The 22,429-nt window shown below is 38.7% G+C and overlaps 1 protein-coding gene across 3 annotated transcripts in view; it reads left to right on the top strand.

The window, feature by feature from the left end:
- Positions 1-456: 456 nt before the first annotated feature.
- GCC2 (GRIP and coiled-coil domain containing 2) overlaps positions 457-22,429 on the top strand; it is a 31,661-nt gene continuing 9,688 nt past the window's right edge. The window contains exons 1-19 of one of the 3 annotated variants that reach the window (XM_049834108.1): positions 482-561; positions 1,115-1,340; positions 3,425-3,487; positions 4,150-4,234; positions 5,304-5,371; positions 6,184-6,288; positions 7,067-9,556; positions 10,243-10,312; positions 11,003-11,103; positions 11,184-11,282; positions 13,486-13,605; positions 15,019-15,183; positions 15,575-15,679; positions 16,275-16,437; positions 16,975-17,075; positions 17,203-17,280; positions 17,987-18,124; positions 20,015-20,136; positions 21,618-21,794. In XM_049834108.1, the coding sequence (XP_049690065.1) occupies positions 3,446-3,487; positions 4,150-4,234; positions 5,304-5,371; positions 6,184-6,288; positions 7,067-9,556; positions 10,243-10,312; positions 11,003-11,103; positions 11,184-11,282; positions 13,486-13,605; positions 15,019-15,183; positions 15,575-15,679; positions 16,275-16,437; positions 16,975-17,075; positions 17,203-17,280; positions 17,987-18,124; positions 20,015-20,136; positions 21,618-21,794 (4,229 nt within the window). In that variant the 5' untranslated portion in view covers positions 482-561; positions 1,115-1,340; positions 3,425-3,445. Of the gene's footprint in view, positions 562-1,114; positions 1,341-3,424; positions 3,488-4,149; positions 4,235-5,303; positions 5,372-6,183; positions 6,289-7,066; positions 9,557-10,242; positions 10,313-11,002; positions 11,104-11,183; positions 11,283-13,485; positions 13,606-15,018; positions 15,184-15,574; positions 15,680-16,274; positions 16,438-16,974; positions 17,076-17,202; positions 17,281-17,986; positions 18,125-19,186; positions 19,444-20,014; positions 20,137-21,617; positions 21,795-22,429 lie in introns of those variants that run through there. The other 2 variants (XM_049834107.1, XM_049834109.1) reach the window with 2 other exon arrangements.

Below are 22,429 nucleotides of genomic sequence, written 5' to 3'. Positions count from 1 at the left end.
ACAGAGAGAGACAGACTTGCCTAATAACAAGCTCCCAGCACGGTAAGGTGCCCTTGCAACACCGCGTACCCCTCAGGAGCCCTTCGGGAATAGGAAACGGTGGGGTGCAGTCGCGTAGTAGCCGTACCCCTTCCCCCGTGCCCTTCTTATTAGACGGAGAGCGGGCGGCTGGCAGGGTTACCGGCACCTCCTGCCTTAAGCCACCGTTCAGGTCGGTTTGGCCACCGAAGCGGCCTGGCGACGGGCAGAAATCCTGTCAGGAGACGTTTGCTCGGCAGCTTCTCTCACGGCCGCCGCTGAGGCGCTCAACCGCCACCGCCAGCGCGTGCAAGGGGGGCGGTGCCGGACCCCGGGAGGGGGCGTGGCCGGGCCCTGAGTGGGGCGGGGCTCAGGTGACTGACGTCCTCTAAACCCAGCTCTGGGCGGGGGGAGGTGTTGCGTTCCCGGCGTGCGGGGATGACGGAGGCGGAAGTGGTTCGGGGAGGATGTAGCGGCGCTGACAGCGGCTGCGGAGCCGCCGCCGCTGCCGCGATCTCCCCGCCCCTGCAGCCCGCCATGGAGGTAACGGGGCCGCCGGCGAGGCTTGGGGGAGAGGGAGCGCGGAGCCGGGGGGGGTGGGGTGGTGGTGTCCGTTATCGGAGGGGGCGCGTGACCTTGGGCTGGGGCGGGGGGGGAAGCGCGCGCCAGCCCCCCTCCCGCCCTCCCCCTCCTCCCCGCGGGTCGCGCGCCGGCAGCGGCCGTTGAGCGGGCGGCTGTCAGCGCGCGGGAGAGGCGGGAAGCGCCGATCGCCGATCGCCTCAGGCCCCGCCGCCGGGGCTGCTGCCCCGGGGCCGGTGTGGCGGCCGGGGTAGCCCGAGAACCGCTGCTCCCCACCCCCCCCCCCTCCTCGCCTCCTCCCCGCCTGTCCGTCCGTCCCCCCCAACCCCCTGCGGCCGTGCGAGCTTCAGTGCCGGCTGCTTGAAGGTGGAGATGTCGTCCTGGTTGGGGGGAGGGGGGGGGGGGGATGTCAGCCGGTGCTGACTCAAGAAACGCTCAGATGACATACAGTGAAGGTGTTGGGTGGTTGACTCTTTAAAAATACCCACGAGTGAACAAGCGTTCCTTTTCCGCTGAGGTGACCTGATGCGTTAACAGCACGCCAGCTATGAATCGCCTGCCAGCGCAAGCAAACGAAGTCATTGAAGTACACGCATCCAGCGTGGCTTTCATAACCGCCGCAGCAAATCCAGAGGCAATGTCGAAGCGTTTAAAATTCATACGTGAAATTAACTCTCCTGGTAGCTTCTGACCTGCGTGTGTTCTAACTATGCCTCTGTTTGCTGGAGCTTTGGCATGACTGGGTATGATTAGAGTTGGTGATGTCTACAAGTTGCACACTGGTCAGAAAGTTGCTGTTGGTAACGGTCACTACTGCCACAGTTCATGTCAAGGTTTAATATACTGCGTTTATGCATCAGTTAGGCTTTCTCAGAGTATATTTGGCTACTGCAAAAGTAAGGCATAGATAGCAATTAAAACACACAGAACATGCTAAACTGTAGCTTGGAGACACCTTAATATAGATAAAGTAGGCTTTAAATTAAAAAAATTACCTATCTATCTGTGTATCTCAGTAAAGTATGGAAGCATACCCTGATTTCAGAACGGTGCTATAGAAACTTGAGAATCCTTGCAGGATTCAGTGTTGTGCTTAGAAGTGTACGTACTATCTGCTGGCTCACAGCTCGGCTGCACTAATCAATGGAAAGTTTAGTAGTAACTCATCTTCCTCGTTCTTCTAATTCAAATGGGTGAAGCCCTCTACACGAGCTGCTTTCAGTTTTTGTTACCAGAACAGCAAAACTGGATGCATTGTCTTAGATGATACATAGTTCTGCTTCTCTGCCTGTTAGCTTAAAGGAGAGTAAAAGTAATGTGTAGATTCATCTGACCTTACTGTAGTATGGAGACACATGTGCTATCATTTTCTAAACAGTACATGCAATTTGTTGTACTTAATTATACTGTGTAAGCATACTGCTTGTAGTGACAGTCTTTCTCTAATTGCAGTGCTGAAATATTAAGAATGTAAATGTTGACAAATTTTTGCATACCAAGAAGATCTGAAACTTTAGCTTTGTAGTTTGAGGGTTGTTTTATGCTGTATTTATGTTTATCAGGCACATTATTTTCTAAGAAGCTTGCTTTTGCCATCTCAAAAAAACCCAAACTCTAGCCCATGTGATACAGAGAGAGATAACTGTAACTGCCTTTGTCCTTGGTCTGTGCTTGAACTCATATTTCTAATGATGGCCTTTCTTATTATCTGTATCAGCTGTTCTCTCTACATTGTTAGTGATTCTCCATTCTAGTAGTGTTTAGATCCAGTCTGTTTTTTCTTTAGTTTCTATTATAAGGGGTTTTTTTGTCAGAATAAAGAGAGTAGCAAAATAAAAGTGAAGGTATGTGTGTATAAATATATGCATGTGCGCACACACACACAAACATGTAGATACATTAAAATACAAATATTTATATATACACCCCTTCACTTTTATACACATACACATATGATGGTATGAAGTAAAAAGCAGGGTAAAGGTCAAAGCTTGGAAATGCTACCCTTAATATTTTGGAAGTGTGTGTTCCCCTTTCCTTTGCCCCATCTTACTTATGTGTGTTTCTTCATGTTCCTGAGTGTAGGTAAGCATATCTCATGTAAAACACTGTGAAGTAAGATAAAGTCTCCCAGATTAGATCTGTGGAAGTTTACAGCAGAACGTATCATGCGTGTATGTTAGAAACAGGAAGCCCGGAATCTGCGGAGCCTTTTCAAATATCTTTGTCAGGACAGCACTTCTAGTGCTAACCAGTGTGTTCAAAAAAAAAAAAAAAAAAAAAAGCTGGGGGGAGGGAGGGTTATATTTTGTTCAAAAGAGCCCTGCCTTTGTGGAGTCTTTTCAAATATATTTGTTAGACCAACTTTTTTAGTGACAATCAGTGTGTTTAAGAAAGAAAGAAAGTAAGTTGAGGGATATATGTGGTTCACAAGTTCCCAAAGTTTGATGTAATTGCTATTCCTCTACAAGTTTTTTTCATTCATGCCTTTTTTAATGAGTCTTTTAAGAACAAGGTAGTGAGTCACGCCTTTGTAACCTCTTGTAAATAAAATGATTTTTCAGTAGTCTATCAACCCTAGATGTCAGTTCAGTAATGGAATCATAAGATCATACTGGTTTGGAAATCAGGAGTTTTCTATTCTGCTGTTGTACTAATCATGATAGATCTCTACTGAATTTTTTTCCACTGTCCTTCTGACTAGTCCTACTAGTTAGCTCTCACTATATTCAGTTATTCTCAGTGTTTGCAGACTTTCAGTTAGTTTCTTCACTAGTCTTACGTTAAAAAGTTCAGTTACCACAGATTGTGCATTATTTTGTTGCAGGTTCAAGATGCTGGGCAAGAGATGGTGGCGTCTTCTGTCACACCAGGATCAGGCAAATCAAAGGTAATCAGTCCTCACAAATCTATTTGGATAGCAGTAGTTGAAAGGGTTACAGCTTAGCATGCAAGCCGTGACTAATAGGAAGACATAAAGATAATTTTAAACAGTTTCCTGTCTTCTAGACTGCTTGACAAACTGATTTATTAACACTAGGCTAAGGTGGTTTGGAAAACACGGGGAAAAATAGATCTCGTATTGATATGTTCACTTCCTGTTATAATATTTGATAAAAGATTAGTAGCATCCAGTTTTGGCAGTAGTCTGTTTGTAATGTACACAGACTTCTTCGCATATGTTACAAGTAAATTTAAACAGCGTCAATGTTAGGTCAACATGCTATATTCAAAGCACTGTTAAAATTGTATTACTGAATCGTAACTCTTCCCAACTCAGTTTTCTTGTCAAACTGATGCTGCCCAGTTGTGTGCTCTAGAATGATTTCAGACAAGTACAGAATTAGGAGTAGTTTCTGCTATTGCACTTGAAATAACAGATTTGGATAACAGAATGGCAGTAGCTTGGACTGTTATTCTTCTTGCAAATGTGTGGTAAGACAGTTTCTTGCCCTAAAATTTAACTTCTTGGAAGTCAGATGCCAAAATGCTGTTTTCTGTTTACCTCTGGATCAGAGGAAGCTGGTTTCTCTAATATGTACTTTTTTACAGCTGGACACATTGCCCAAAGAAGATCTCATCAAGTTTGCAAAAAAGCAAGTGATGCTTATACAGAAAGTGAAGTCAAGATGCACAGGTACCTTACTGGAAGGAGAACAATTTTTGCCTTAATGCTTGGCACTATCTGACCTTTCCTAATATCACTGCATATTTTTGCTAGGTAGATTTCAATTCTAGGCAAATATCCTAGATTTTTTTTTCTGCAATTTCACTATTTTTTGTGGGAGGATAAGAACTGAAGTCCTTAGAGCAAGGAAGGGAAGAAAAAAAAGCATTGCTTTTGTCAGGTGTTAAATTAATTTTGATCTGGCAGTATGGCGTGATGGAATACTGTAGCTTTGTGCAAGAGTTGAAGTGGGATTTGTCATTGTCTGTTCCCCATATTGGTTGCAGGGATGCCTATTGCTTTTCAGGAAGCAGAGGGGAGGGGGAATGTCCCTGATAGATTTTTGCATAATTAGTACCGTTGTAGAGTACAATGGGTTCTTTAAAATAGTTAGCTACTTCGTATTTGATCATTTGCTTCTTTAACAAGAAATTGTAAAATATACCAAACTAAATTTTGTGTTAACCCCCTAAAAGTGTAAATCTGTGCTCTCATGTGCTGTCCCTCTCCTCTCTGCTGTCCCTTTTCCTCCAGTGGCCCACTACTTGGACTGGTGTCACTTTCCCTTGTTTGGAGTTACAGTTAATGCTGACTGCTGGTAGCTCCCCAGCAAAACAATAAGGATAGGGATGGTCTTTACTAGGCTTTTCTTCAGTGGAGTTATTCATAAGATCTTGTTCTTCTACCTGCTGCCTATTTTTAGCGAACCAGCAGGAACTGAATGTCTTTCCTCTGGCTTAAATTGATCATGAAATAGAAGGTAAGACAACCATCAAAAGAATTTCTATCTGTTGTCCCTCTACCCAAACAAGGAAGCTTTGCTTCCTCAGGAAACCATGCTAAATGTCAGGACTGGAGAAGTAGTACTGAATGTTTTCTTTCCATTAGCCCTTTCTATGACTCGCTAACAAACAAAAATTGATGAAGTAAAAGGCATATCTGATTTGGCTAGGAGTGTTGTTAGGCACTGGATTTACTAGTAATTTGCTACTGTGATGGAGCATCAATTCATGCTGTGAAATTTCTATACTTTTTTAAGAACTAGAGAAAGAAATTGAAGAACTCAGATCTAAAGCAGCTACTGGAGGAGCTGATGATATTATTCAGGTACGAACATGTAATGGGTTTCTAATGTATTACATAATTTTAGCTGAAATAAATCTCCAGAAATAATTTGGTAAATAGCTTTAAAACTATTATTCAAATTGAATGTATAAATTTTCAGGAATTAAAGACACTTCCTAAATTATCTCTTTTTCTTCCTCCCCCCACATCCTCACTCCAATTCTCAGAAGACACTATCAGTTCTGTGATGAGGAGTACAGAATAGTACCATTTCCTCAGGAAACCTTTTTCCTTGTGTAGCTGGTGAGACAGGCTTTTGTTTATTTTAGAATGACCACTGCAGAAAGACTTCAGCCATGTAGAAAATTTCTGAGACAGTCATTTGATGAGATCAGAAACACATAAAGTTGCATGTCTCAAGAAATACTTTTAGGAAAGTAACTGCAATTTTTTTTTAAGTGGCAAGAACATCTGTCTTTCTCAAAGTAAGGGCATATGAAAGTGAAAATTGTAGTGAGGAGGAATTTATCAACTGGAAAATTGTTTTTAATCAATTGGATGGGGATTTCTTTCTACAGAAGGGGAGGCCCCCCGCCCCCCCCAACCTGGTGATAAAAATTAGCTGATCAGAAATACAATTTTGAAGAGGACCTATTACTCAGGATCATTGTTTTAGTCTATGTATTCCATATCTGTCATATTTGGGCTGAAAGTAACTTTTCAAATCAGACTGATCTGTTTAATTGACAAAAAAAGTCATGACCAATATGTGAGTTCCTACAGTGTGCAAAAATTGTTCAGGCTTGCATTGTTAAGAAACCCTTCTTTCAGTGATCTTTCTCCCTTAAAATTAGGCTCTCACAGAAAGACTGGATGTTGTACTTCTGGAAAAAGCTGAAAGTCAGCAGCAGTGCGTGGCTCTGAAAAAAGAAAATATTCAAAGAAAGCAAGAAGCAGAGGTACTGAAATGAGCAATAGAACATTACTAAAATATTTCAGAATTATGTTTGTTTTCTAGTTTTGCTTGTTGAGTATTTTACTTTAATATTTTTCTTCACTTACCTGGGTTCTGCTTTACCTTAAAAAAATAATCTAAAGGCTTCGTATGTTAAAGCATATTTCTCTGTACCCCCTAATTTATAGTTTTTATACGATTGACAATAAATATAAAGTTCTTATATGCACCGGCTAGATCCACAGCTGTTCAAAATAATTCAGTCTGTGCATTAGTAGCCTACGTATGTGATGGCTTCAGTCAGCTCTGTCTTTCCATGGGAAATATGAGGTTTACATTCAGATATTCATAGGAGGGAGCCTGTCAGCCCAGGCATCTATATTATGTCAGTAATCTCAATTAATAATAAAGTGAAGAGTGAATTGCTTGCAATTGATGAACACTGTTATTTTCCAGATACTTGAATTTGATGCACTAAAAGTAATTTGGTCTTTAATACATTATCAGAATAGTTGCTAAAGCCAAATTGTATCATAACCATTTTGTGAAATTATGCTGGTAAACATGATTTGAGACTTTGTTTTTCTTTCTCATTCTGCAAACTTCTTTGTACTTTGTAGTGTCTTCTGAATTGAGTTGTCCTAATATAGTTAGAAATTTAAAAACTAAGCAATTCTTAAAACTAAGGACTCCGAAATCTTCTAAGTCGTTATTGTAAACAGTTTATTTGGAAATTCTGTGTGCTAAATTACCAGTATTTAATAACTTGCATGTTTGTTTAGGCTGCAGTGGCCAAGACGGAAGAATTGCAGAAGCAACTGGAGCAATCAAGTATTGACTCTCTGAAAGAAATAAAAGCTCTGAAGAGTGAATTAGCAAATGCACAATGCAAACACAATGAGGACTTAACAAAGCTGAAAATGGAATTAGAGGAACAAGTGAAGAAACAAATGGGTCTGGTGGAACAGATTGAACGTCACAGCGATAGTCAAAAAGAAGTTAAAAGATTACAAGATGATGTCCAAAGAATGAAATCTACTTATGAGGAGCAAATTTTGTGTCTGAGCAAGCAGTTGGAAGCAGTGAATGAAGACAAAAACAGAGAAGTGACAAATCTGCAAGAAACTATTAAAAGCAACTCTCAGTGTTACCACAATGAAATAAAAAATCTGAATGAAGAGCTTAAAAAATTAAAAATTGCCCATCAGGAAGAGGTGTCAGAGTTGATGCATCAGATAGAAATATCATCTAAAGAAAATGAAGAAAAGCAAAATCAGATAAATCAGTTACAGCACAGTGTGGCAGAGGAGAGCTTAATGAAAGAGAAAAATGCAAAGGATGAAATGTGTGCTCGTACTGACCAGCGTGAATATGACTTGGAGCAACTGAGAGAAGTCTTAAATAAAAATGTAGAAAACAAGATGGGTGTTGTAGATATACAAGAAGAACCTTGTGTAGAAGTGAAAATGGAAGAAAAGATTAGGCACTTGGAGCATAGTTTAGAGGACCTTCAGTCCCAACATAGTATATTAAAAGATGAGTTAACTTACATGAGTAACGTTAAACTAAAACTGGAGGAGGAAATCCATCGCATAAAGGATGAGTACTTCCATGAGCGGGAAGACTTGGACTTTAAGATAAATGAATTGCAGCTTACTAAAGAAGACTACTGTTGTGTAATCGAAAAACTAAAACTGGAGCTTCAAGCAGCAAGACAGCACTGTGAAACCACCATAAAAGAGCATAAGTTAGAGACTCAAACTCTGAAAGAGCAACATAAGAGAGAAATTTCTGAACTAAATGAAACTTTATTATCTGGTTCTGAAAAAGAAAAGATGGGATTAGTTTTTGAAATGCAGGAACTTAGAGAACAACTTGAAAAGCTAACTCAGGAGAAGGAAGAAGCAGTGTCCAATTACAACAGCCTGAGAGAAACAATGGAAACCCTACAGACTGAGCTAGGAGAATCTGCTGGAAAGATCAGCCAGGAGTTTGAATCAATGAGACAGCAGCAAGCCTCTGATGTCAGTGAACTGCAACAGAAACTCCGAGCTGCTTTCAATGAAAAGGATGTTCTTCTTGAAACTGTGAATCGCCTCCAGGAAGAAACAGAAAAATTGTCATCTAATCAGCTAGAGATAGAAGAACTTAAATGTAAAATTGTTAGTCTTCAGGAGGAGAATAACACAATAACATGCTCCATCAACCAAAAAGAGACTGCTGTGAAAGAACTGGAAGAGAATATCATTGCTCTTACTGATCAAAACAAGAGTATTTTAAATGAACTAAAATGCTTGGGTGAAGAGAGAGAAACCCTTCAGGAAAGGTACAAGCAAGAACAAGGAAAAGTTCAGGAACTTCAGCAAGAAGTAGATGTTGCTAACCACTACAACAGCGACCTGAAGGAAAAGGTGGAGCAATTAATGGGGAAACTGAATGAAGCTTTAACTAGGAAGAGTGAAAATGCTCAAATGCTAGAGCAACTGGAAAACCAGATTGAATCTCTAGTGCGTGAAAGAGAGAACCTTTCATCTGAAGCATGTACTCTTCGTGAGGAAAACAGGAAAATCATTCAGGAAAAAGACAAATTAAGTGAAGAGCTGGAAAAGATTACATCCGAAAAAGATGGTTGGCAAGTGTTGAAAGGGCAGTCTGAAAACTTAGGAAAAAAATTACAAATGATGACTGCGGAAAAAGACCATATATCAACATTACTTGAAAGTGAACAAGCACACAGATCCCTTGTAAGAACTCAGCTGTACCACTTAGTTGAGCAAGTGGGGTCCAGTGTTTCAGATTCTAATGAGGAATATGATTCTCTTAACTTGTTACAAATTGCAAATGAATGCCTTGCAAAAATGAAAGAAGAGCAGTGCCTTGCTCTACAGAATGAGGAGAAAGTTCTTCATTTGCAGCGGGAAATTGAGAGACTAGAGGAAGAAAATGCAGCTCAATATACAGAACATAGATCCCTGATTCAGGATTTTGAAAAAGAAAAGGATCTCTTGAGAGAAGAACTGGAAGGAGTGTTGTCTGAAAAAGAAGCGCTTCAACATGATATCCAGGAGCTGAAGAATGCCAGTGAAAAAACAAGGATTGAAAATCAAGATCTTTTAGCTAATATTGATGAGATCACTCAAAAACTTGCTTTTTATGAAAGTCAAATACAGGAACAGCAAAAAGGACCAGAAAAACAAGACAACTTAAATTTCATTCTGGAACAAAAGGAAACTGAACTTAGAAATGTGAAAGACGAACTGAGTTCTCTAAAGGTTATATTTTGTTATTGAAGTATACAGACTAAACCTCTAAAGTCTTCAGAATTAAGGTTCAAAAAATACTTTCAATTCTTTTTTTTTCCTTGGCCTCAAAGTGAGTTTCCCTTCTAGAAAGCACATGTTCCTGAGTTTCTTAGCACCTCAGAATCCCCTCCCTCTCCCCAGGAAAAAAAAACCCCAAACACAAAACCAACCAAACAAATCCAGTCATAGTGCTATTTTGAGAAAAGTTGCTTGTACTTGAACCTCTCTTCCTATTGATATCCCTCAAAGTGATCATTTAACTAGATGGACTAACTGACCTCATAATCTTTCACCTCTAACTTTCTATGATCTCCATCTCAAACAAAACTCCTGCTTGATCTGCCTTAGCTACTCCTAACTTCAGGTCCTGGGAATTGATGGTTATGTAAAACTGACAGCTGCAGAATTAATGGTCTCCCATTTTTTTGTCCTCGGACAGGATGGAAAGCAGCTGTTAAAAGGTTGGAATGTTTTCCTTTCAACATAAATATGCTTTTGAGTTACCAAACTGATACGAAATTGCACATAAAGACTTTCTTGGTAGTAAGAATGTAGACACAGTCCAGCTGTAGCTGAAACTTCTGGTGGCTTGTTAGGGGAAACACAGATATCACAAAGAAACTTTTGTAATACTTATATCTTTGTTTATAATACAGAATTTAATGGAGACATTGACTGAGAAAACTGATCAACAGTCTTCAGTAGCAGAGCTTCAAGAAAAAATTGGTATCTTTCTCACTGTTCTCTTTTATGTAAACAGTTTTGGGGTTTTGGATTGTTAGTTTTTCTTTCTACACATAATTGTCCTGTATGTCCTACAGGCCAAGGAAGGTGGGGAAGTAGATATCAGTGCAACTTCCTACAATATTCTTTCCATTAAGGCTTTAAAAATATTGTTAGCAGTCTTAAGTTGGTTTTCATTTGATATTTCTTAAGGTGTCTTCTTCCTGCGAACATTTGGCTGTAAACAGTGTAGTGGATTTCATCTTTATTTTTTTAAATACAGGAAATAATCCTGTCAATGAGAAGGCTGCCAAGGGGAGAGGAAAGCAACACTTGGCCAAAACTACTGTTGCTTCATTGCAGTTATCCCAATGCATTAGAAAGTGAATGGTTCTGAGTTGTTATAACTGTATGTAGAAGTAGACAGGAATATGGCTTTTGACGTTAACTGTAATGGAAGCCTCTAAAAAAGAGAAAGATTGTCCCTAAGTTGTGTGTGCAGCTGGGTGTTCTAGCTTCAAATTAAATTTAAATGCTTAACTGAATTAAGCATTTGAACATCTCCCCCTGCTTTATATTTTATTTTGTTTCAAACTCATGCTGATATTTGTGTTCTAATTGAATTTCATTTAATTTCATTTCTTGGGGGAGAGGGGAGGCATATTTTTTCACTTTCTTATTTATTTATTTTAGGAAGACTGGAAAAAGAATCTGCAGAAAAAGGAGAGAAGCTAAATAAAATTAAGGTGGTTGCTGTGAAAGCAAAGAAAGAATTAGATGCCAGCAGAAAAGAGGTATCCTGACTGCTTCTTAATATGAAGAACATTCTGTATGTGGGGTTCTGTTTTAATGACATACTCTTCTTTGTAATAAGATGCAGACTCTGAGGGAAGAATTGGAGTTGGTTCGATCAGAAAAAGATCAGTTGTCTGCTTCAATGAAAGATGTCATTCAAGGAGCTGAAAGCTATAAGGTAAGAATAGTACTATATTTACAAAAGACAGTTAACTGTCAGAAAATACTTGTTTTTGAAGCCTAGCCTGGACGTATATTGCTATTTATTTGCACAAGTACGTTTGGTAAAAGAAATTACGTCAGTGCAGTTGAGTAACCAAATCAAGAAACGTAAGGTTCTAGTAACAGACCTGTGTGGCTGCTGTCAGAAGAAAATAATGCACTTCCTTTCTACTGGGTAGTATTTTTAAACCTTTTAAATCTAGCATCATATGTATCAAATAATGTGTTGCTTAGGCAGAACATAAATCCTTGTGAATTCTTCAAAGTACATTAAATTAGGGATCAGTTAAGAAGTCCTGAAGTCATAAAGACATAAACTAACAATTCCCTTGGACCGAGTCCTTTTGGAGCACGTCTCTGGGCACACGAAGCAGAAGCAGGTGACTGGGGATTCACCAGAGTAAATTATGTCCCATTAATCTGATTGCCTGCCATGATAAAATGGTTGGAGTTGTGGATGAGAGGAGAACGGTGGATGTCACTTATCTTGACTTTAGGAAGGTTTTTGATGCTCTCTCACAGTACTCTTGTATCTGTGCTAGGACATTACGATCTAAATGTCGAAACAACTGATTGGGTGCTTAAAAAATAAAAAAAAAATAGTTGCATGGTTTCGCTCAGAGTAGCAATTAATAGCTTGTACTAGATGCCAGTAACAAATGGGGTACCAAAGGGATCTGTGCTGGGACCTGTCATGTTTAACAGTGACCTGGAGAAGGTGATGGAGTACACATTCATCAAGTTCTCAGATTATCTCTAATTGGGTACAGTCAGTATACTTGAGGGCTGGACTTCCATTCAGGGAGGCCTAGACAGGCATGAGGAATGGGCTGAAAGAAACCTTTTGAAGTTCAGCAAAGACAGATGCAAAGCTCTTCATATGGGAGAGAGGAACTCCTTGATACAAGCTGGGGACCATGTGACTGCTGAAAAGAATTTCAGGATTTTGGTAGGCAGTGCACTGAGAATGAGAAAACTGTGTTCTGGTACCAAAGGTGGCCACAGCATCCTGGGCTGCAAGAACAGGAGTACAGCTAGTAGGTCGAGGGAAGTCATTATCTCTCTTTGGTCAGCACTCCCTTGAAGGTGAAGGGTCTAGAGCACAAGATTTACGAGGAGCAGCTGAGGGAACTGGGGCTGTTTTGCCTGGAGAAAAGGAGGCTCAGGGGAGACTGTATCGCTCTCTACAACTACCTGAAAGGAGGCTGTAGTGAGGTGGATGTTGCTCTCTTTTCCCAAGTAACAAGTGGTACGATGAGAGGAAACAGATTCAAGTTTCACCACGGGAGGTTTAGGTTGGATATTAGGAAAAATTTCTTCACCAAAAGGGTTGTCAGGAATTGGAACAGGCTGTCCAGGGAAGTGGTTCAGTCCACCATCCCTGGAGGTATTTGAAAGACACGTAGATGTGGTGCTTAGGACATGGTTTAGTGGTGGACTTGGCAGTGTTAGATTTACAGTTGGACTCAATGATCTTAAGGGTCTTTCCAACCTAAATGATTCTGTGACATCATTGAGAGTATTGCAACCAGTCTTGTCCCTTCCCCTCCCCCCAAATACAAGAAAGACATTGATAACCTGAAGTGATTTCAGTTGAGGGTGACCAGGATGGTCAAGGGACTTGAATAAGTGATGTACAAGGCTGAGAAATTGCTCAGCCTGGAGAAGACTTCAGAGGGAGCTAATAGCAGCTTTCCGGTACCTATGAAGACATTATCAGGGAAATACAGTCAGGTTATTAGTAGCGGTGCAAGATAAGAGATAGTAGTCCTAAACTGAAAGGAGAGATTCCAACTGGATACATGGATAAACTTTTTTACCGATGAGGATGGTCAAGCTTTGGAACAGGTTGCCCAGAGGTGTAGTGCCATCTCCATTCTTGGAGGCAGGTCCTTGGAAAGACCTGACTGGAGAAAGTTCTGAGTAACCTGGTCTGATCACATCTATAACCTGAATTATTCTAGAATTTCATGAACTCAAAAGGGTTTCTCCCAGACCCTGTAATGGAACAATAGCTTTAATTTCATTCTGATATTTCTGAAGTTGCAGTAAGACAACTCATATGCTGAAATATTAGGAAGATAAGTAAGTTTGTGAGGTATAGAATGTGCTTATGCAATGCATATGGTAAAAAATTATGGTTTTGTGTTTGTGTTAAGAATCTTTTGATGGAATATGATAAGCAAGGAGAACAGCTGGATTCTGAAAAAGGCAGAGCAAATAATCTTGAACGTCAGATAGATGACCTCACAAGACAGCTACAGGCGTCATCACAGAAGGTTAGTTCTGTATGTGCGTCTGATGTATTGATAATTACAGTAAAAATTATTTTACCTATTGAGCATAAGTTTTATTCATGTGATTGTTTACTATATATAGTTTCATAACCTAAGTGCATTTTGGATAGTGACTTGAAATTCAGGTGTGGGGTTTTTTTTCAACATCTGATATCTTATCTGGGCTGTGACAAAGGTAAATGTTTCTAGAATGTCTGGCTTTTTCAATAAAAAGGGCTTAATTTGCACCAGGTCAATTCACAGAAAAGAGTAGGTGATCACTGGCTTGATTTGAAGGTACAACTCTGCTGCATGTACTAGATACAAAAATAAAGTAGCAAAGTTGCACTATTTCTCTGATTTCACATCTATGCTTCTCATGAAGTACAGTAACCTTCAACTGTTACATTTTTTCCTTCTGGTTCTTAGAACGTGGTTTTGTTATTTGATCAACAGTGTTTAAATGTACTGAATTAATTATGGGTTTTTTGCATCTTTCACAAGGATGAGACTCTAGGATGCATTGTAGAGTACTATAGTGGCATTCAGAAGAGTTTAAAATGGCATTAAGCAGCTGTGAGACACATTTTTGCAAAGCTAACTGCAATGGGTTTGGGATTTAGGATTAAAGTCCCAGGCCCTTTTACATAATTACACTGAAGATCCACCTAGGCCACCGTTTCCTTATAAACAGAAGCTACCAGTGAATAGCACAGGAAGAAATGACAAATAGTAGCATATATTCTGCTGATTATGCAGACATTGAATTTTTCAAGTTTGTTATGAAGCATTTTGTAAATAAAAATGCTGTTTAGGTAATTGGCAGCTTCTTTCACTTATACTTTGCTCTTAATCTGCATAATAGAGACTGAGATAAAACATTGAAGATGTCAAAATTAAATCTTTTAAAATCATTGCAAAAATAGCCCAGATACAGGAGGAGTTCTTACTATGTACTGACACAGTCTCATTGAAGGTTTGGTGGTGCTGCAGTTAAGTCTTTTCTAGGAATTAATAGTATGATCATTTATTTGTAAATACAGCAGCTGTATTTGACGTGGGGCAGTATGTACTCAAACATTGTATATCATTGTGGGAGGAACGTGATTTTTGCAGAAAGCATAAATGTTGGGGTATTTTTTTCAGATTTCTTGTAATTCTAGCCATCTTACAGAAAGCAGGACAAATGAACTCTGAACAAAATAATCAAACTGTGCTAGTGACTTTAATTTAGCCTATTTCTTAATCTGGTTTAAAACAATTAAGATGGACAAGACTCATCTGTAGGAGTGCTGTTTGTAAGGGAGTTGGATAGAATTCAGTGTTTGTTTTTTTTAAATATAGACAGTATCTTATCTGTCAAAGTCATATGCAAATTCATCTTATATTTTTATCTTTCCACTATGATCATTTCAGCATGATCAGTTACACTCTGCTAATGAAGACCTCCTGGCTCGTGTTGAAACACTTCAACATAATGCTAAGCTGCTGGAAGCTCAGATACTGGAGATACAAAGAGCCAAGGCAAAGGTTGACAAAGAACTAGAAGCTGAAAAGCTTCTGAAAGAACAGAAAACAAAGGTAGTACTCTGTAGAGATGGTGAATGGGCTGAAGCATTACTTTCACTGGATGTGACTTGTGTCAAACCTTTGTAAACTGTGTTTTTATAGAACAAGTTCCATTCTTTCTCTTATTGTTATTTGACTCAATCTTTTTTGAAGGCTTGGTCTGTTCATTGAAAGAACTTTGCAAGACTGCCACTTAGAGTAGATTGGGGATTGTTACAGAATGTGAAAAAACACTTCATTATCTTCTGGGTTTTTCTTTGGTTCCCAGTGATTTCCTAAAAAAAAAAACCCCAAAACAAAAAAAAACAAACTTTGTACAACCTAAGTTTGTGTGTAAGTGTAAATAGATGCTGACATCTATTTTGAAATTGGACTGCATAATTGACAAGTATATAAATTTCAGGAACACAGTGGTGCTCTCCAAGAAATGGAGGAGCTTCAGATGCAACTCCAGAAGGAAAAGAAACATCTGCAGAAAACTATGCAAGAGCTAGAGCTGGCCAGAAAGGTAGAGTTGCTGTTCATGTTAGTGCTAAATGGACTACCAAAGATTTTGGCTCATCTTTCTCTGTTGAATGCCTCCCTGTCTGTTGTGAGGAGTCTTAAGCCCAAGGTTGGCAAAAGATAAAACATGAGGGCTTTTACCCCTGGTTTTGTGTTTGGAGAGCTGATGTATGCTTTTGGGTTGGTTTGTTGTTTTTTTTTATTTTTTGGTTGGTTGGTTGGTTTAGCTTGGGTTATGTGGCCTGTCATGAGTAGAAATAGGAACAGAATTGAGATGTCTGGAGTACTAACATGGTGCACGATCCAGAAGCTGCCCTTGTAAGGACTGAATATGATGTAAACTAATATCTGCAAAATACCTACTGGTAAAACCTAAAACTAGCAACAGGTTTTTCAAAGCTTCTGGTTCTTGTTTTAAAACAGATTATTTACTGAGGATGTGGAAACCTGATGGATGGGTGTTGCTTGTGGATATGGATAGTTGTAAAGTTTTTTGTTAGATAGGCAATATAGTTTTTTAACTGTATTAAAAAAAAAAAAAAAGTTCTTAGCAGCCAAGGCAGATTGTAAGCTCTAACCTCATTGTGTGTACCTTGCAGGATGCTCAAAAGAGTACACTGATGGATATGGAAATAGCTGATTATGAAAGGCTAGTAAAAGAACTTAATCAGAAGATTAGTGATAAAGACAGCAGAATAGAGGATCTCGAGCAAGAGACTGGGATTCAGAAACAGAAGCAAGAGACACTACAGGAAGAAATAAGTGAGTAAACTATAAACAGCAAGAGTCACTATGGTGTGGTTAGTAATGGTAAAAAAATACAATTCAGAAACAACTTCTCAAGTCGATGAGTGAGAGTAAGGTTTGCAGGAAATACTAAACAGTTACATAGTCAAAATTACTTTCCATAAAGGAAACTTTACTAGGTTATCAGTCACTTGATCTAGTATTCAGAAAATAAGAGCCAAATTGCTTGTCTGATAAACTGTATTTCTTACCTGATTAAGTTAATAATAAGTTCTGAAAGTCAGTGACTGACAGGGGTTTTCTTTCTGACATACCACACTCGTAAAACGTGGTTAAAAATTTTGTTTCTATCCTTAAGTGTAAGTATTAAAACAGTTTCATTTATTCAAAGATCTTTGTGATACATGGGAATAGGATACTAAACTTACTGTAAGCTACTTGTTTGCAGCTCTTAAGAAATCTGTCAGAATTTGCTTAAATATTTTCCAATATTTTTAAGGAAATGTAGGAGGGGAAGTTTCCTTTGCCTATAACTGCTGTTTTCTGCATTAGAGTCACTTCAGTCAACTATGCAACAGGATGAGGAAAGAAATGCCAAGATAAAACAACTCCTGGTGAAAACCAAAAAAGAACTGGCTGATTCAAAACAAGCTGTAAGTCCAGATGTTAATGACTTTGTATTCCATTTTTAAACTAACTTTTAAAAAATGGACTGGTAACTGAATTGTTAAGTTGCTGAGGTCTGGGGTGCTTTAATAACCAGATAATTTTATCATGCAGGAGAATGACCATCTGATGTTGCAGGCATCATTAAAAGGGGAACTGGAAGCCAGTCAACAACAAGTGGAAGCCTATAAGGCAAGAAACTTCACTTCTTTGTTAGTATAAGGTTTCTTATATACGTAATAAGGGTGTGATTTGTACTGGGCAGATGGACTATAGGCTGAAGAACGAAAAGGTGTTATTTTTATGACTTGGGTACTTGTTTTTGGGGTTTTTTTTGAACGAGTTCTGTCTCTTTGCTGCTTTCCCCAAATTGTTCCCTTGTGATGTTGTTTAAACAGCTTTACCCTTTCTTCCTCTTTCCCTTTCCACCAAAAGAGAGGACTCCATAATTTGAAGCTTGTAACTGGGATATGTTTTAGAATAATTTCTTTAAAAATGGAAGTTGCTCAGTTTAAAAACAAAAGAGTGCAGCATCATCAGAAACCTCTAGTGTTGTCCATCTGTATAAATTTTGTTGGTTGGACAGAATAGGAATTGAAGGTAACGAAAGGTAGCAGGGAGGGGAAGGGAGAGGTGTTGGCTTTCTTAAATGCTGCCACCCCACCACTGTAATTTTCTGTTCAATTCTCTCTTCAAAAAAAAAAAAATATTTTTTTTAATTAAGTACGTTGTAGCTCAAGTCTATTTTTTTTCTTCTATTTTTGTTGGATTTTAACTTTATATTCACCAGTTCTGTGCAGGAATTACTATAGTAGAATCTTACGTGCTCTGTGGCATGCCCTCTTGGAGAGGGAAGAAAAAATTCTGTCACAGTGACGTTTTCAACTGACTTTTTCAGATTCAAGTGGCTGTATTAACATCAGAAAAGCATAAAGTTCAGGAACACCTGCGAACTTCTTCAGAGCAACACCAGCGTACAGTGAGTGCTTACCAGCAAAAAATTGCAACCTTGCAAGAAGAGTGCAGAGCAGCCCAGGTATTCTAGTGGAAGAAGTAATGTTAGAGACTTTAGAAGGGAGACTTACTGCACTCACTGTCTGCTTCTCTAAAAATATTTTGAGGATCTTTCACTTTTGTCTTTTTGTCTGTCAAGTATTGGGAGTTATCTCAGTGCTTAATGTATTTGAGTGGTACAGAGGAGAGGCCAGACTGTCCCGGTTGTCATGTATCACTTGTGGTAGAACATCTGAACTGCACTCTTATATTTCCAGTAGGAAAAACCTTGCGGTGGTAGCAGGGTGTTGGAGTTCATTCAAGATGATCAGCAAGTATACACTAAGGCGGGGGAAAACAGAAGTCTTTAAAGAAAAGGGGGGAACAACAAAGAGAAAAGGAGTATAACTTGCTCCATATAAAAATAGTTAACACAGATACCACTTAAAAAAAAAAATAACTGTGAAAAATAATTTGGAAGCACCTTTTTAATATGCTGCTGTAAGACCAGCTTCTTAATTGGTAGCTGAGCTACAGGTAAAACTGATGCTACTGCTGAGGTTTTTATTATTTCTGGGGTTTTGACCATATGACACTGTTAGATGTTCCTGGAACCTAGCGTGTGCATTGGAGATGGACAGATTCAGAATATACTAGGACTGTTATGTTCAGACTATCTTTATGGAGATTACTGCATCGCACTATGGCCCCTCTTGTATGATAGGTGTGCATCCTGCAGATAAGTAACAGTTGAACACAGCCTCTCAAAAAAACTCCAGCCTTCTTGCTGGCTGGGCAGGAGAAGCTGAAAAATCCTTGACTTGGTCTAAACACTACTTAGCAACAACTTAAAACATCAGTGTGTTATCAACATTCTTCTCATACTAAATCCAAAATGTAAAGCTATACCAGGTAGTAGAAGGAAAATTATCTCTATCCCAGCTGAAACCAGGACAGACATGAAAGCAGATAGTAGGTTAGAAGGCAAAATTCATACTGGCATTTAAGGCTGTCTACCTGACGACTTAAGACTATTCTAGCTCACATAGTTTGACTGGAAGAAAAGAGAATGATTAATTTAAAGAAATTCCCACAAATCTTACAGACTCCAGAAAAGCTGGAGCAGTGCCTAATTGGGGTCAGCACCATGGAATTTCACTCACCAGTTCAGCGCAAGAGAAGCTTTCCAAAATCCTCCTCTTGGACATGACAGCATCTTAGCCATCTCAAAGATGACTAATGAATCCATGACCTTCTGAGATCCAAGAATGAAAATCTGCATCTGTGTTTTATTAGAAAAATATACAACATGAGTACTTGAAGGATGGGAATAATTTGTGCTGTATAGTGTACAGTCAAGGATGAAGCTATATTGTGAGGTAATTTTCTGTATGTCCGCAGAAAGTCATGTATCAGCTGAATTTAGAAGAGAAGACAGACCAAGCACACTTACATTCAACTAGAATATTATGTCTTGTGCTGTGTATTACCATTACAAGACTGACTTAACTCCTCAAAATTATGCATAACTTTAAGGCATATTAGATTTTTGTCACCTGGGTAGTACAGAAGGAAAACAGAATTATCCCTTTTTTTTTCCTTCACCTTTGCCTTCATTTAAAGCTGTTTGATAGAACCCCTTGCTTGTGAATCTCTGCTGAAAGTAATTTCTTTAATTTGCAAGTATTTTTTCTTTAATACTGTATGGTAAAATCAGTGTCTCAAGTTTCACATTTTATGATATTTAATTAAAGTCTAAAGAAACATGAACTGTTATGGTAGTCACAATTTTAATTATCCATTTAAAAGCAGAAAATGCAACAAGTGGTTCTTAATGGTTTTTTTTCAATATAAGATGCATTTCATTTTAGAGAAATAAGGGAGCAATAGTCAACAGCATAACTTATTAAGCGTTTTGTTTTCTATGTGATAGGCTGAACAAGCATCTGTTACATCTGAATTCGAGAGCTACAAAGTCCGTGTTCACAATGTTCTAAAACAGCAAAAGAATAAATCTGCTTCTCAGACAGAATCTGAAGGAGCCAAACAAGAAAGGTAAAACTAAAATTTTTATATGCATACAGAAAAATACTGATACTCAAGTTATTGTGCTTGTCTTTCTAATTCCTGACCAACAAGTGAGTTCCACTATTTAACTCTTTGCTTGAGTTAGGAAAGTATCAGAAGGGAGGCAGTTTGCTTTCCCAGTTCCTTTGGTAAAGGCAAAGCACCATTTCCAACTAAGAAGAGCAGGTGGGTACTGTTCAGCTGAGCTCACTTTTAACTTTTTCAGGAAGGAATGGTCTAGTGTAGGTAAAGCTATGGCTGCCTATTCAGTCATAAGTTCCAGCAGATTTACGAAATACTGTTGTCTTATTAGCTGTTATATGAGGAAAGACTTGGAAAAAAAAAAAATAGACTGCCGAAAGTTCCCTGAAAATCATTTAAGTATAGTCGTAAATTAGATTCGATTCAGAAAATGCCTGAACCCACTGTAAAAGTAGATCAGTTCCTGTAAGTTATTTTTATAAGTTATTGATACCTGTCCTTGGTGACAGACTGGGCATTTATGCACGAGGTGTCAAAAGTAATTTCTGACAACAGACCTTAAACCAGTACTTGCAATTGCTGCTAAAAATCCACCAGAGGGAGACTTGTGCTTTGTTAGAGGACTTCGGTTTGGGTTTTTTTCATGCATCTACCTCTTTTCTTCGAAGCAAGCAAACTACAAGAGTTGCATTTCTTTCTCTTGTTTTTGAAGAATTTTGAGAAGTTCTGGTATTGTTAAGTTTTTGTGAAAGAGGGTCATCATGGAAACCAAGTGGACAAGTGATCAATCAATAAGTAGAGGAGAAACAGTTTTCAAAGAAATTATTTACAAGTATCAACTCCAAGGGTTAATGAGATATACAGTTCATGAGATAATGAAGATGTCCGCATATATAAATACAGAAAGCATAAAAGGAGAATGTGTGTGACTTAAGGCTTTTTCCTCCTGGTGTATCTGATTTTGATTTATTTCTGACCAACACAGTTCATCTGTTTTTATGGATTGATGTTGCTTTCTAGTCCTTTGCTCAAAATCGCCTCCAACCATTTGTCTCCTGTATTCAGTCTCATTGAACTGATGTGCATTTACTAAACAAACAAAAAACCCTCCACCACTTTTAAGAAGAAATTGTTTCTCCCATCTGCTTCGCACATATTATTCTCCTTCTATCTTGATCCTCCAAACCAACTTGAAGTAGAAAGTGGTAGCAGGCACACTTTCTACCCACTAGTTATGTTCCCAACAGTTCAGACAGGATGCAATAAATCTTTTTGTACCTGTATTGAAACATCATCAGAGCTTTCCTAATTGCTTCTGCTGCAGTCACATTCTAAGATTATTTTGGTCAGAGTGCTGTATTGTTTTAATTACTAAATTAGCAATTTGGATCAGCTATCCAAAATGTTGCAGATATAATATAGGTTCTGAAATAATATAATTCTTTTTAAATGCGTGTTGTTTTTTTCTTTTTTTTTTCCCCTTGCAGAGAACAGTTGGAAATGGTGATAGATCAACTTAAAGTTAAGCTGCAAGATGCTCAGCATAATTCACAGATGAATGCGTCTGAACTCCAGGCATTGCAGTCTGAACACGACACCCTGCTGGAAAGACACAATAAGATGCTGCAAGAGACTGTTGCAAAAGAGGCAGAACTCCGTGAAAAGTATGGTTTGCTGTTGAATAGATATAGATGTTTTATTCTGTGTGAACTTAAGGGCTGGGCATGTAGTGGCCTATGACTGTACTCAAAGAAAGGGCAAAATTGTTGAGAAAGTAAAAGGAATTTTCAAAAGGATTGTTTGCTATTTTTCATGAGCCTTCAGAAGTTTCAGCAATGAAAACGAAGTAGTAGCTGATCGGGGAATTTGAAGTTTCTGCAAGCTTTCTACCCGGTAACTATCAGATTTAAAAATTAACATTTTTTTAAGCACATTGGCTATTTTTAAGTCCAATGCTCAGCACTACATTTGTGTTGGACTGCTCAGCTAAATTTTAGGGGTGTTTCCTGTTAGAGAAATAAGGTAGTTAAATGCAGAGCAAATGATTTCACTGACAAAATATCCAGTCCTGTGTTCACCAGGTGCCTTTTTTACAGAAGGTAGTGGGTTTTAAGTCTATGCTTGCCACAATCTTAATTTGCTATTTCTTTCAGAATCAAAAGAGTCTGTTTAATCTGTATCACTTTTTGAAAAATCACATGACTACCTAATACTTGACCTCTTCAAAAAGGGTCTTTCCTTGTCTTTTTTTCTCTAGGGTACAAAGAATTTCGCATGAAATACTCATTCGAAATTACAG

This window comes from Accipiter gentilis, chromosome 31, assembly GCF_929443795.1.
Source record: "Accipiter gentilis chromosome 31, bAccGen1.1, whole genome shotgun sequence".
Classification (NCBI taxonomy): Eukaryota; Metazoa; Chordata; class Aves; order Accipitriformes; family Accipitridae; genus Astur; species Astur gentilis.
Note: the sequence above shows the minus strand (reverse complement) of the source record. Positions and strands in the feature narration are given on the sequence as shown.